General features: G+C 54.8%; 1 protein-coding gene across 1 annotated transcript; it reads right to left on the bottom strand.

Moving 5' to 3' along the window:
- Positions 1-222: 222 nt before the first annotated feature.
- On the bottom strand, positions 223-7,354 carry LOC121165878 (histone-lysine N-methyltransferase SETMAR). The gene is made up of 2 exons (XM_040994880.1): positions 7,181-7,354; positions 223-1,092 (listed from the first exon to the last, which is right to left on the bottom strand). The coding sequence occupies exons 1-2, from the start codon at positions 7,292-7,294 to the stop codon at positions 322-324; spliced, it is 885 nt and encodes a 294-aa protein (XP_040850814.1). The 5' UTR covers positions 7,295-7,354; the 3' UTR covers positions 223-321.
- Between the last annotated feature and the right edge of the window lie 7,584 nt (positions 7,355-14,938).

Raw genomic sequence — 14,938 nt, 5'->3', positions numbered from 1 at the left:
GCACTCTGCAAGGGCGGTACAGTGAGCCATCATAAGGCTAGTGGGTGACTGTCCTTCCCAGCCTGGGCGGTACAGCGAGCTGTCCTAAGGCCAGTGGGTGACTGTCCTTCCCAGCCTGGACGGTACAGCGAGCTGTCCTAAGGCCAGTGGGTGACTGTCCTTCCCAGCCTGGGTGGTACAGCGAGCTGTCCTAAGGCCAGTGGGTGACTGTCCTTCCCAGCCTGGGTGGTACAGAGAGCTGTCCTAAGGCCAGTGGGTGACTGTCCTTCCCAGCCTGGGCGGTACAGAGAGCCACGTAAGGCCAGTGGGTGACTCTCCTTCCTACCCTGGGCGGTACAACGAGCCATCGTAAGGCAGGAACCCAGCACATGACACAGCCCCACAGTGACAAGGCTTCCTGGGTTTCCCATTGTCCAGCCCATCTTTGTCTTCCCCATCTGAAAGATTGAGAAACCTCCCCGAGTAGTCGTAGCAGAGTTCTTCTTCCGGCAGGATGTCTCTGGCGGCGAACAATGCCAGCCTGGGGACCATAGAGTCAATGCGTACAGGAACCATGAGCAGGTTCGGTGTGCAGGAATGGTTAAGGAAGCGCCCGATGTTGCCTGTGTGGGTCGGGTCCACGAATGTCTCCAGGACCTGCCCCGTCGACACGTGTTCCCTGATGGCTATGACGTAATTGGAGTCGTGGGCCCTTTGCAGGTGGATTCTCCTGCGTGCTTCGGACGGTCCCAGGACCTCCCCGGCATATTCACAGACGAACCTTCCCTTTGGTATGAATTCCAAGGTGCGGAGCCCCCAGCCCTTCAGGTCTGTCTGGAACACCTGCAGGGGGAACTGTAGGCCCCTCTGGACCACCCTGTTTCTGCAGTGGTCACTGCATTGGCACAGGACATTGCATTCAAACACTGGGGTGGCATGCCCTGCCTGTGGTCCCACCTGTGTAAGGCACAGATGGTCATCGTAGTTCTCCCCCCAGCGAAGGCAGGAGCAGGTGCCTGGGAGGCAGGGAGCTGCGGTGCACACGCACCCGGGGAAGGTGACCTCAGTGGGCTCGGCGAATGCTCCGGGTCCCCCGACGTGGTCAGGAGTATACTGCAAAAGAAAACTCCAAGTGAGCAGGCAGGTCAGATTTCTCACAGACGAGACAACTTCAGAAAGGTCATGAGACATGGAGACTAAAAGATAGGTTTATTTTTAAAAAAGATTTATTTTTATTTGAGAGGCAGATTTACAGAGCGTGAGCCATCCCTGGCTCACTCCCAAGAACTGTCTGTTCGGGTCCCCTCTGTGGGTGTGTCTGCTCCCAGTGCTCCCAGCGCTGCAGGTGGGTGAGAGGCCCCAGGAGCCACTGGTCATTCTGGGAAAGCTTTTGAAATCCACACTTTTCCTAATATGAGCTTTCCATAAACTTCCGGAAAACCCCTCAGATGTATCAAGCAGAGTTTTTCGTTTGTTTTGGCTGGGACCCTTTCAACATACAGAGTGACGAGACAAAACAAAATTGAGAAAATACAATATACTAAAATATTACCTGAAAAGATCTCTCCAATTCAAAAGGTAAGCTGTTTAGATTGAAAATTTTGTGATTTTCTTTTAGCTACAAGCGTAACAAGTATATCTTTCTCTTATCAGAAACTGGAAATTTTGTTTCTCTGAGCTTTGGATGGCAGGCAAGGCAGGGCCGGGTCTGGCTTGGATGTGGCCCATGTTGGCCTTTCTGGCCAAGGGACGTGCCCAGGCGTATTCTGACTGAGCATTAGTTCAGATGTGGCTTTTGGGGTAAGAAAGTGCAACTGCATTTTCAAAACATTGCACAGTTATAGAATGTCATCTGTTCACAGTACCCTGGGAGGCGGCACTGAGTGCTCCAGTACTTGGGGCTTCCCACCCACGTGGGAGACCGGGTTGTGTGGCAGGCTCCTAGCGCTCTGGCCTGGTAGGCATCTGGGGAGTGAATCAGTGCAGGGAAGACCCCAGCTCTCCAACCCGTGGCACCATGAAGCAAGGTTTCCGACCAGGAGTGGGGTGTCCTTACCAGCTGCCCCTGGAGCCCCTCGCCACCACTCGTCTGTCCTTGTGTGCACCGTTTCATCAGGAGGTGCTTGCACTCTGTGCTCGGTGGGGACCGTGCCCCCGCCCTGGAGTCTGGGTGGGCACCTGGGCAGGTCTGGCCCACTCCAGCCTCCTGCCAACTCAAGTGGTTATCGAGACATTTGAAGAGAATTCTTTCAGATGGAGTTGTTTTCAAGGTGCACGTAGCACAGTTTTTGCTGATGCAAGCACTGCACTCCGGGGTTCTGGACACAGAGCCTGTCTCCTTCCAGCATCAAGTCTGTAGTTTTCTATCTGGACAGCACATTATCCCCTAGTTTAGACTCATTTTATGTGCTTGTTTTTACTGATAAATTAGGAAAAAAATTTTGGAGAATATAACATCCTTTTTTTAAAAAGATATTTTTAAAATCTCATTCTGAGAAAGGAGCAGACGGACTGCTGGGTGGATTTCCGGCCTCAGGGGCGCAGGCTCCTAGCCCTGAGCGCAGGGTCTGCCTCCAGGTGGCTCCGTGACTTCTCCATTCTACAAAGATGGGGGTGACTGCTCGGGAAGAAACCGGCTCTGTATTTGCCATTTCGAGCTATTTTACTATGAAATGATAAACTACTTCTTTTTTTCCAAAAACATCCAAGGTCATTGGCCTGACATTCTATTCAAATACTTGCATGCCAAGTTGGCGCATCGGAAAGTTAATGGGTCATGTTTACAAACGGGGAGTCAGCTGGCTTCAGCTTAACCGTAGATGCCTTCAAGGCAGCCCCGCAGTGACCGCGGCTGCACGCAGCCCCGGACCAAGCTGACCCTCACTGCTCAGGGAGACCAAGGAGTGCAGGACACACCCTGTGGACATGCGGGTACACCCACCCAGCCCCCAGCTCTTCCCAGGAGACCCTCAGTGGTCTGCGTGAGTCTCGGGTCCCAGACTTGTGCTTGTCTTCCGTGTCTGGTTCATGGAGGACGCAGGACCTAAGCCATACCTGTGAAGTACACTTCTGGGACCTGCTGCAATGACCAGGCAGCCACACGTGCTGCTGAGGCACAGCGTGCTGCCCCACCGATGAGACCCGCTAAGTGTGCAGCCAGCCAGCAGAAGGATAAGCAAGAGAGGCGAGGAAGCATCCAGATGCTGTGATCCTCAGATCCACTGGGGGACTCTGGTATGGGACCCAACTCCCTTCCAGTTCAGCTTGGGTCTGTCTTGCAAACGCTGGAGTGGCTGACATACCCAGAGGGGAAGCTGAGGATGGTTCTAGAAAATGGCTGGGGAATGCAGATGGTCCATGAGCAGGGCTGTCTCCCCCCAGGCCAGGTGGGGGGACGGACTGGCTGGTACACAGGCCCGCGGTACACAGCTGAGTGCGAAAGGAGACGCCCACAGTGCCAGGCTCCTGTTAGGGCTGTGGCTGTGCAGGCAGCCTTCTGCGCGTTGGGTTAGCAGCTACCAACAGCGATAAAACACACCTGTGGTGGTTAGCATCGGCTGGAAGGGAATGAGCGCTGTGCCCGGTGCCACCCACGGACACTCTGAAAAGCTTAGTTCCCTTTCAGATATTTTTAGATGTTATATTTATGATATTATACGTGTGCCAAATTATTTTCTCTAAACATTTCCTTCCTGTTCCACCTCTCCCCAGCCCCTTCTTCCCCCGCATGTTGGTGTGAAGAAAAAGAAACTGCAGGAATCCACTAAAAAAAAAAAAACAACAAACCCCTGCTCTGGCTTCAGTAAGAATTCCGCAGGAAGTCTGTGGGGGGTGAGGAAGCCAGGTTCTAGAGTGGGGGCCCGGGCTGAAGCACCTGCAGGCCGCCCTGTGCCACGCAAAGCTCACGGCTCCCTCCCTGCTCTCACGGCTCACTCCTCGGGACGAGCAAAGCCTGGAGCGACTCAGCCTGCCTGGCTTCCATCTCTGAACACAACCTGAGCTGTATTTTTCCTTTTTACTGATCAAAGCACAGACTTGCTCATACAAGAATAGGGCAAAGGCAGTGGCTGGAGAGTTCAGAGTTTTGATGGCAAAGAGAAACATTTTCAGTCAGTCACGGTTATGCAAGAGACCCGGATGGCAGCAGGAGTCGGCATTCTAGGGTTAGAACTTGAACTTCAGTCTGAATGCTGACTGAGCATTGTGAAAGCGCCATACCTTTTTTGGCTGTGTTGGAACCCCAGTGACAACGATCTTTGTCCTTGGCCTCTAGCTTCATAAGTCAGTTTTTGGCTCCAGCAGCTGTTTGGAGACTAGAAGCCAGATAATTCTCAAGACACAAAGTTTTAAAAATAATGTCTGAAACTTCTTTCAGAGACCTGAAAGATGGCTAGGCCTCTTAGCTCAGGAACTCCCACTGCATCATGTCCCCCCTGATGAGCTCATGGTTTTTGACAGATCTTTCGCCTGCCAAATGGCCAAGACTGAAGGCCAGAGCCACAGGCTTGGTCTGAGTCTCCCCCATGTGTGCAGGGGCCCGAGCAGGTGGGTGTCCTCTGCTGCTTTCTCAGTAGCATCAGCAGGGAGCTGGACTGGAAATGCAGCAGCCTCAAGCCTATGCCCACAGCTTCACTCAGCAGTATGCTAGCCCGGCCATGCTTCCTAATCTGAACATCTGCTCTGTTCTACACAGCAGCCCAGGGCCAAGCAACCCCAAGTTCCTGTGCTGCGGGCGTCCTGCGCCTTAATTCTGAGGTGTGCACATGTGTGAGAAAGCAGGTACAGAGCAAGCCAACTGTGTAAGATGGCCCTGTGCTCCGTGTAGGCACTGCCAAGGCCTGCATGGCCCTGTGCTCCACGTAGGCACTGCCACGGCCACGGCCTGTGTGTGCTCCATGTAGGCACTGCCAAGGCCTGCGTGTGCTCCACGTAGGCACTGCCAAGGCCTGCGTGTGCTCCACGTAGGCACTGCCAAGGCCTGCGTGTGCTCCATGTAGGCACTGCCAAGGCCTGCGTGTGCTCCGTGTAGGCACTGCCAAGGCCTGCGTGTGCTCCACGTAGGCACTGCCAAGGCCTGCGTGTGCTCCGTGTAGGCACTGCCACGGCCTGTGTGTGCTCCGTGTAGGCTCTGCCAAGGCCTGCGTGTGCTCCATGTAGGCACTGCCAAGGCCTACATGGCCCCGTGCTCTGTGTAGGCACTGCCAAGGCCTGCGTGTGCTCCACGTAGGCACTGCCAAGGCCTGCGTGTGCTCCGTGTAGGCACTGCCAAGGCCTGCGTGTGCTCCGTGTAGGCACTGCCACGGCCTGCGTGTGCTCCGTGTAGGCACTGCCAAGGCCTGTGTGTGCTCCGTGTAGGCACTGCCAAGGCCTGCACTGACATGTTTCTGGCTGTGGCACCTTCTCGGTGGGAGGAAGGGAACCTCTTTCCTAATTCCAGCTTTACCCAGAGCTGTGCATACACATAAGTAGCTAGAATATTGTGGGACTGATTTATTTTTTTTCTCTAGTCTTCATCCATTTCTAGGCGGCAAATACAGAGCTTCCTCATACGCTGGCTTCTCTTTTTAAAAAAGAATATCAGGTCTGACGCTGTGGCAGAGCAGTCCAATCCTGTGCTATGGAGCCAGCATGCCACACGGGGCTGGTTCACATGCCCGCTGCTCCCAGGCTGGTCCAGCTCCCTGCAGACGCCTGGGAAAGCAGTGGAGGGTGGCTCAAACCCTGGAGCCCTGCACCCACATAGGAGAGCCGGAAGGAGCTCCTGGCTTCGGATCCGGCCGGCCCCAGCGTTACAGCTGTTTGAGGAGCGGATGGAAGATCCCCCCACCATCTCTAAAGCTCCATTTCAAGTAAATAATCTTTAAATTTCAAATAAAGATAAATCTTTTAAAAAGTATTTATTTTAATGTGCATCAATCCTCATGGTTTGTTGAGCACTAATGATTAACTATTATAAAGGAGATGCCATGTAAGTTAAATGACTATTAAATAAGGTACCTTCATATTTAAAATAAGTGAGTTAAAATATATTAGATAAAAAGTTTTATAACTGTTCTTCGGTATGGCATACGAGTCTGGATTGAAAACAGAATTACAGAATTCACACAGAAAAAAACGACAGTTTTGACTAAAACACAGCTTGCGGGCATTCCTGGATGCTCAGCTAACGACGTGTGTGCAGTGTGTCCCCACTGTGTCTGCAGCGCCCCCACCTTCCCCGTGCTTAGTGCTCACGGACCACGGTCAGTGGCTCGCGGCAGGGGCATGGTCCTTCCACGTTAGGCACCTCTAGGTTACGAATAAGCATCCTGCGCTCTAAGTTCAGGGGCAGGAACTGTGCTTCCCCATTTTGCTGTTTAGGCCTAGGCAGCACAGTTTCTGGCATGTCATAGGTTTTGAATTATTTGTCAGTTTAAAAAAGTTATTTGGGTGGTTTGGGGCAGGAAGGGGGGTGGAGTTTGTCTCCCCAGTGCTCACACTGGCCGGGATAGGCCAGAATTGGGTAGGGACCCTGTGCCCGAGCCGTCACCTGCAGGGTCTGCACCAGCAGCTGGGACCCCGGGGACCCTGAGGCAGGTGGCGGGCTTAACTCAAGGCTCCTGCACCCTCGGCCTTGTCTGCTGTTAGGCCATTTCCAAGGCTCCGCCCCCGCCAGGCCGGCTCCGCCCCCGCCCCGCCGGCTCCGCCCTCGCCCCCGGCTAGCGCCGCCCCGCGGTCGTGCGCAGCCCTCCCAGAGCACCTGGTTCCGCCTAGCCCAGTCGGCCCCGCCCCCGCCCCGCCTAGCTCCGCCCCCGCCCCGCCTAGCTCCGCCCCTCGGCCTTGTCTGCTGTTAGGCCGCTTCCAAGGCTCCGCCCCCGCTCCGCCCCCGCCCCACGGCTAGCTCCACCCCGCGGTCGTGCGCAGCCCTCCCAGAGCACCTGGTTCCGCCTAGCCCAGTCGGCCCCGCCCCCGCCCCGCCTAGCTCCGCCCCCGCCCCGCCTAGCTCCGCCCCTCGGCCTTGTCTGCTGTTAGGCCGCTTCCAAGGCTCCGCCCCCGCTCCGCCCCCGCCCCACGGCTAGCTCCACCCCGCGGTCGTGCGCAGCCCTCCCAGAGCACCTGGTTCCGCAGTCGGTCCCGCCCCGCCCCCAGCCCCCGCCTAGCTCCGCCCCTCGGCCTAATCCCGCCCCGCGGTCGCGCGCAGAGCGCCCGCTTCCGCCCGTACCTGGAATGGCGGCGGCCTCGCTCCCGGGGGCCAGCAGCTGACGGGCAGGTTCTCCAGGCCGCAGGCAATGTCCAGGGGCTCCGTGGGAGCCTCGCGGTCCTCAGCCGCGGCCATCGGGCAGAGCGGCCTCTGCACACACCCTGACTGCCCCGAGCCTCGCTGAGGACGCCGGGAGCCGCGGGCTTCTCCTCAGCGCGGCGTCGCGGCCCTCAGCGCGGTCCTCAGCGCAGCGTCGCGGCCCTCAGCGCGGTCCTCAGCGCGGCTCCCGTCGGCGCCGTGCCCGCTGCGCTCGAGCGCCCCCTGGCCGCGCCTGGCCGGCCGCCGCAGGTACGGGCACGGCTGCCGGGAGCGTCCGAGCCGGGGAGGCCCCGTCGCTCGGCCCCGTCGCTCGGCCCCGCGCGGCGTCCTCCCCGTGGCTGAGGGGACCGCACTCCACAGAGGCCGTGCTGCTTCTGCGTAGACCCGCTTCGCTAGTAATACCTGTCCTTTGGAGAAATTTGTTTTATTACTGTTTTCCTGAGGCTGTCGGTGACAGTGCCTCCAGAATGAGATAGTCAGTCAGCCCTTCAGCTTAATTTGTTTATTGTTGCTTGATGGTAAGAAGAAAAGAAAAAGTGACCCATGAACATTAATGAGTTGCCCTGATTTTATTTTTACTGTTGCAAATAGATTTTGGATCTATTACATTGAGCGTTCAACTGTCTTTTGACTTTTTACTGCCAGAAGGGACGAGTCTTATCATTAGTAGTAAAGAGCAACATGGAAGATAAGAAGCAGTGCGGCTGGCCAGATTCTGAGCCATGGCCTGTTGTTCTTTTAAATATAAAATACCCTCTGTTGGGGGGTTTAACTCATACTTTTGTTGCTTTATAATATTTTCATTTTTTAAAATTTATGTGAAAGGAATATATTTCACCCTTTTCACAGTGCAGATTTGGGAACATAGGGTTCCACTGTCCTCTGCTTCCTCTCCCCCTTAGGATGGTCCCCCAAATTACAGCAGCGAGGAGCTTGGCTTTCCTGGGACATCAACTCCCAGGCCCGCGTCAGGTCCTCGGGAAGTGCTGCCGAGTTCTCGCAGAGGGTCTCGCTGCTGCTAGCTGAGCAGTGAGTTCCCAAGTGGGCAAGGTTGCCCGCGTGCCCGGCCGTTGGCAGCGTGGCTGTTAGCTGCCAGCAGGAGCAGTCACCAGCAGGTGTGGCGTGGGCAGAGCATGGGCACCGAGCGCTGCATGCAGTTTACATTCACAAGTTTAACCCTCCGCTAAATGAAGAGTTCAGCAAGTGGGGCTGGCAGCAAGCGAGTCCTCCACCTGCCGGTGCCGTACCCCGTGTGGGCCCTGGTGCCCGCTCTGGCCGTCATGCTCCCGGCCGGCTCTCTGCCAGTGGCCTGGGAGGCAGTGGAGGACGACTCAGGTCCTCAGGCTCCTGTCCCCGCGTCGGAGACCAGAAAGGAGTTCCTGATGCTGGCTTTGGTCGGCTCAGCCCTGGCCATTGTGGCCATTTGGGGAGTGAACACCAGATGGTGGATCTCTCCTTCTCTCACTGTAATATCTGCTTTCAAACATGAATCTCCCTCTCTTTCTAAAGACTTCAGTGAGTAATGAGGAGACACACCGCTGTTCCTGAAGAGCAGGGCAAGCGGCATAAACAGTAATCAAGTTTCATAATGTCAGTTTGCTCACATGCTTTTTTTTTTCTTCCATCCAATGATTCACTCCCCAAGTGGCTGCAACAACTGGGGCTGTGCCGATCCGAGTCCAGGAGCCAGGAGCCAGGAGCCTCTTCTGGGTCTCCCACACGTGGGTGCAGGGTCCCAAGGCTTTGGGCCGTCCTCGACTGCTTTCCCAGGCCTCAGGCAGGGAGCTGGATGGGAAGTGGGGCTGCCGGGATTAGAACCATATGGGATGCTGGTGCATTCAAAGTGAGGACTTAAGCTGCTAGGCCACTGCGCCGGGCCCTCATATACGTTTTTGTGTAGACTGATATTTCAGCACGCATGTGCAGAGTAAACGGTCAGGAGCCTGGCCTTCGGGCCTCCATTCCTCGGTGCCTGTGCTTTTGAGCTGCTAAGATGCCGTTTTCTATATGGCGTCTTGAAACGTTTTCTTTGTATTTTCTAGGAGTTTCGTAGTGGTGTGCACAGGGATGGATTGTGTAAGGCCGAGTGAAGGGGCTAAAGGACAGGATTACACACTCACTTAACCGGAAGTCCCCACGGAGTTATTTTCACTCGTGGGAAGCGTGTGCACAGCACAGCCCTCTGCGAGCGCTGCCGCCCGGCAAGGCACGGGCTGCGGTGCACGCGTGTCTGACTCTCAGTTCGTGTTCTAGGCTGCAGGCTGTGCGTGCCACCGGAAGCCGCTGTTGGGCCGTCAGCGCCAACTCTCCCTTGGCGCCTGCGGCCGGGGACGCGGCGGCCTCTCTGCCTGTGGCTGCCGGGCGAGGATGGGACGCTCCTTCGCAGACATGCACCCCACACACCTGCAGCTGCCAGTCCCGGCCCTGCCGTTTGCAACCAAAGAAGCAAATCGGCAACAACATCGAGGTAAGCAATTTTGCCCCAAACTAAGTTGGTTGCTCTGGGAAAAGGATGATTTCTGCTCGTTTTTGATGCTTCATTTGGGAAAAGGATTCTTCAGCGGAAAACTCCCGCCCTTGTCCCTGCGTCAGGGTGAGTGTTAGTCGGTGCCACCGACCTCGGAAGGAGGGTGCGCATGGAGGGGTGCCATGGCAAGGCGCCTGCCACACGCAGGCCCCAAAGGCGGCGCCAGGACGTGAGCCTGCACCCCGGAGCTTCCCCAGACGGGGACGCCTCGCTTTGCCGTGGAATGTTCTTGCTGGCGAGGCTGCCGGGCTGACTTGAGGACCGTGAGGAGCTGGCGGGGAGCAGGAGGCAAAGCGCCAGATATCAAAGGAATGTTTATGGTTGAGCTCTTACCTCATTCTCCAGGCATTTCCAAAAATCTCCATGATGATAGAAATACGTCGGCAGTCACATGTGACTCGTGAACCTGTGAAATATGTCTGTTGTGAGTGGGAACTGAATTTAAAATCGTGTTTATTTTGATTAATTTCAATAGTCACAATTAGTCGTCACTTCATTGTACGTCGTAATTATGGCCAATAAGAGAAATGCTGCGTGGAGTTTTTGCTCAGCCCCACAGCAGTCCCGTGGTCGGCGGTTTGAGTACCTGCAGGTCCCGTCCTGGGTGGCCCACGCGGGGTGGTGGGCCCAGGGGAAGCTGCCTGCCGCAGAGGGGGTCACTCCGTGCTCCCGGGCCTCGGCCACGTTCAGAGGCTCAGCTGTCTGCCTGCCGTGGAGGCACGCAGGGCAGGGGCCTGCGTGGGACACTGCACTTGACACGGGACGGGGCTGTGTGGCTGGGCCGCGCCCGGAGAGCATCAGGCGGATCAGCTCGCCTGCAAGCTGCCTCCAGCCCGAGAGCCGAGGTTTCTGTCTGTGACGTTCAAAACTTGTCTGCTAGCATCTTTCTGACCGAATTAGCTGAGACTCGGTGCGGGAAGCAGAGAGCTGTCACGCACAGGGGCGTGTCTCTCCAGGCACAGTGGCTGAGAAGGTCACCACTTTATAGATGGCTGCAAAGGCGGTGGCTGGTTCCCTTTATCCTCTGAGCTCCCTTCCGAGTCAGCAGGCTGTCCGTGGGCTCAGAGAGGCCAAGGAGGCGGTCCTCTGCGCTCCAGACCTGTCAGCCCCGCGTCAGCCCCGCGTCAGCCCCGCGCCAGCCCCGCGCCAGCCCCGCGCCAGCCCCGCGCTGGAGGTCAGAGCTGGTTTTCTGGGACCCGTGGTTGTGGTGCAGTGTCACTCGGTCCTTCCTGTCTCAGCTACTTGTCGTTACACCGTCTGGCTCGTGATGATGGCTCACACCTTATGGCTCTGAACTCCCTTCTCCACTCCCGAGTCTGACCTTGACCTCCAACGGGAAGTCTCGCTGTGCCCTCGGCTCTTCCCGTGTGATTTTAAACCTCAGTGTCTTTTTCTTGGTCAGACATTTTCCAGCCCTTTTAACTTCAGTGTAGCTCTGGACTCCGCCGCTGGGCTCCTTAGACAAGCGTGGCGTGTGAGTTGGTGTTCAGAGCCTGCATGCTGGGCTGGGTGACCAGGAGGCCACTTCTCAGCGGACATGTGACAGCTGAGCCTTCCTTGCTGCCTTCCGGAAGCAGGACTTGCCTGCGAGCAGGTGCGTCAGCCTGTGCCTTCAGAGCCTGCGTTCTGCGGGTATTTGTTGCTGGGCTTTTACCGAAGGGAAGCCTGGCAGTGCGTGTCCGGTGGGGCAGCCGGTGGGACCTAGCCTTGCACACAGTAGGGAAGCCCAGGGGTGAACTGCACGGGGTGACAGCCGGCAGGAAGAGGATTGCCTGCTTTTGGCACAGACCAGTCCTCATCGTGCAGAGGCCTGCGTCTCGGGGGAAGAAGCCCCTCACCCTGGGCGCTGGCGGCGTCCCCACGTCCCCACGCTCACTGAGCAAAGCGCCTTGCTTTGAACTGCCACCTTGAAAACATTTGTTTCAACTCGTGTGCATTGTTTTTAAGCCAAAAGTGACAGTGCAAATTGCTGTCTCAGAGAAAGGCCAGTGCTTTGTTGATTTATTATTTTTACTGCATTAAAAAACCCTCTATGCTAATTATGACAGACAAGTAGGGAAATTTATTTTAGATGAATAAATTTACATTTAAACAATTCAAATTTCATTCTAAACCATCTGGAGTCAATCATATTCCTGTTTTTGAGGCGTGTTCAGCGCAGAGGAGCTGTCGCCCAGAGACGGGCAGGGTCAGGGCGCCTGTCGGGAAGGGTGGCGCGGCGGCCCTGAAGACAAATGCGGGTGCAGCTTCCCCTGGGACAGTGGCAAGATCGCAGGGCGGCTGGGGGTCCCTGCTGCGCGGGGAGCCCACCTCATCACACAGCTGACCACACAGAGCCGTTTCCTGGCCCGGACAGGGCGGCAGGAGCCGAGCGTGACGGAAGTAGGGAAAAGGGCTTCGTTTCTTCCCTCGGACAAATATAAAAAACTTATTCACGAGACATGAAAGCGAGTCATCTATTATTCACTGCAAACCTCTTCCAGAATAAAGTGGGGTATAAATTATTTATTTTACTTCATGAAATAAAGTGATAAAAGAGGCAGGAGAGACAGTAAGGCACTTTGAAGTAAATCCGAGTGGGAGAGAGAAGTGAAAGGGGTCAGGCGGGGAGACGGCCAAGGCCAGTGTGAATTATTCACAAGGGGAGCGTGCCCTGCAATGATCGGGCCTGCTGCTGGGGCCGCCATGAGCGTTAGCATGTCTGGAACGTTCCTTTGAAAGTCTGGACTGAGCCACTCCTTTGTAAGACAGTGATGGGCTATGGCGAAGGACCCTGGACTGTTGCTGTGTATGAACTCTGTGCCAGACAGAGGATGCGGGTTTGTCACGGATTGTGAAGCGGGGCCCTCCTCTCCATCGGGCAGACCACGCAGGGAGCGTGCGCGGTAAGTCAGGCGTCTCCCTTGCAGTGTTGCTGATGTCGGCCGTATGCCTAACCTGGCCGGGCTCAAGCTAGCCACCGTCTGACATGACGCTACTCCTGAAAGCAGGGACGAGCCAGCTTATCTGAAGGAGACATGGCCTCGAGCTCCTCGCAGTCTAGGTGGCCCGAGACCACATAATGTGAGGCAGAAAAAGGAATCAGATCGGTATCTTGGACAGAAGTCGTCTCATTTATCTAGTTCCTTATGATTCTCACATGTGCTTAGAGACGCTTGGAGGAGGGAACGCGTAGAATGTGCTGGAAGAGAGCTTGTGCCGCCCACTCCATTGTTCTGGAAGGATGCTGTGGCTCCGGAGCAGCAATCCTCAAAGAGGCCACTAGGTGGCAGGACAGCCCTACCTTTCTTCCACCTAAGTCTCTTGTGCCCCATCCCTTGAGTGAGAGGGGCCCTGTGTCCACTGCCCTCTCCGCTCCGGCTGGGTGCTCGGGCCTCCTTTCTGTCACATTGCCCCCCTCACGTCTGCACCAGCCCCTCATCTGTCGGCGGTCTAGTTCATGCGTGCTCGGAATGGCAAGCTTTGCCTAGCCTGCTGTGAATGTGGTGGTGTTGCAGTGCACCAGGAGCACGCTGTGGTGTGTGTTGTGTGTGGTACGTGTATGTGTGTGTCGTCCAGGGTGTGTGCAGACATCCTCCGTGGTGGCTGACAGACAGGCAGGGCTGGGGGCTGCTGTCCGCACAGGTGCCCGTCCCTGTGTGTCGTCCAGGGTGTGTGCGACATCCTCCGTGGTGGCTGACATAGCCAGGGCTGGGGGCCCGCTGCTCTGCATGGAGAGCCTGTTGCTGTTTCACATGAAGCTTTATTTGCCAATCTTAGTACTTCTGATTTTATGAATATTCTGTGCATATTGTAGAATAGTTACAAAAGAAAAATAGAAAAAAGGGTTAAAACCACTGATAATTTTCCCACTGATAATTATAGTAAAATAACTTCTGATAAAATTAATTAATATTGTGATATTGTGCCCTTTTGTAAGGACATAAAATTGTCATACTACCTAGTGTATAGTTCCATGTGTTTCTTTACTTTTTATAAAAATTCAAGCATTCTTTACTTTTAATATCAACCTTTATTTTAAAATTTTTATTAGTTTTTAACTGATTTGATGTAGACATAGTTCCTTTCTGTGGTTTCCCCCCTTTCCTAAAGCTATTTGGTTGGTCTTAAGTGGATTTAACATAGTTCATAGACATAATTGTAAGAATATGATAATATTCCCTCGTCTTCCTCTTCTCTCTCTCCCCGCTTCCTTCTTACCGCCCCCTTCCCTTCTCAGTTTTTAAGATAATAAGTTTTAAATTCATAGTACAATAAAAAGACTGAATGCTTTATTGAATAAGAAGTTTTAACAAGTGAAAACCCAGTTTAATTGAAATACGGACAATAGCTGTAACCAATAATTGAATGGGAAAAGTACTATTTCTCCTATATTCTGTAAATTTTAAAGTAACTATAGGCCATTAAAGCTGTAATAATATAACTATTTTTGTATTGTAACTTTCTTAGCCACTGTTTTCACCGTTGCTGAACCAAGTTTTCCAGAGCCACTTGAAGCAGTACTGACACAGACAGGCTCCCCTTTGTCCCCACAGTGTCACGCTGTGCTTCAGCACAGGCGTCGTGGGCTTGTGACTGCTGCAGGGCCCACTGCTGTAATAATATAGGGGAATTGTGGTGGGGAGAGGAGGGGGGATCCCCGAGCCTACGGCACTGTGTCATAAAAAATAAAAATTAGAAAACAAATAAAAAATAAAAACATCTCTTAAACTCAGAAATCAAACTAAAAAGCTAACAAAAGGCCAACGTGACTAGAGTCATGTGGCTCCCCTGAAGTAGCAGGCAGAGGCTCCTCTGACTCCACGCCCTGTGTGGGTTTAGGGGGCTCCTCTGACCCCACGTCCAGCGCTTGGGGCGGCATGCCGGCGTGTACTGTGGGCTTAGGGGGCGTGTACTGTGGGTTTATGTGGCGTGTACTGTGGGTTTAGGGGGCTCCTCTGACCCCACGTCCAGCGCTTGGGGCGGCGTGCCTGCGTGTACTGTGGGTTTAGGGGGCTCCTCTGACCCCACGTCCAGCGCTTGGGGCGGCGTGCCTGCGTGTGCTGTGGGTTTAATTTGCATTTCCTGTCTGACTGATGAAGCTGAGCTTAGTTCTCCTTCATGAACAATCCGTTTAAGCTTTTGTCCACATTTATTTTGGATTGTTTGTGAAC

Source organism: Ochotona curzoniae, unplaced genomic scaffold, assembly GCF_017591425.1.
Source record: "Ochotona curzoniae isolate NIBS_2020 unplaced genomic scaffold, NIBS_Ocur_1.0 contig_908, whole genome shotgun sequence".
Taxonomy (NCBI): domain Eukaryota; kingdom Metazoa; phylum Chordata; class Mammalia; order Lagomorpha; family Ochotonidae; genus Ochotona; species Ochotona curzoniae.
The sequence above is the reverse complement of the archived record's forward strand: the minus strand, read 5'-3'. Positions and strand labels throughout refer to the sequence as shown.

Bases quoted from the DNA above. Each gene is read 5' to 3' on its own strand.
- LOC121165878 (XM_040994880.1), bottom strand. From the start codon at position 7,294: ATGGCCGCGGCTGAGGACCGCGAGGCTCCCACGGAGCCCCTGGACATT. The intron at 1,093-7,180 runs GTACGGGCGGAA...TTTCTTTTGCAG, and splicing joins CGAGGCCGCCGCCATTCCAG to TATACTCCTGACCACGTCGG.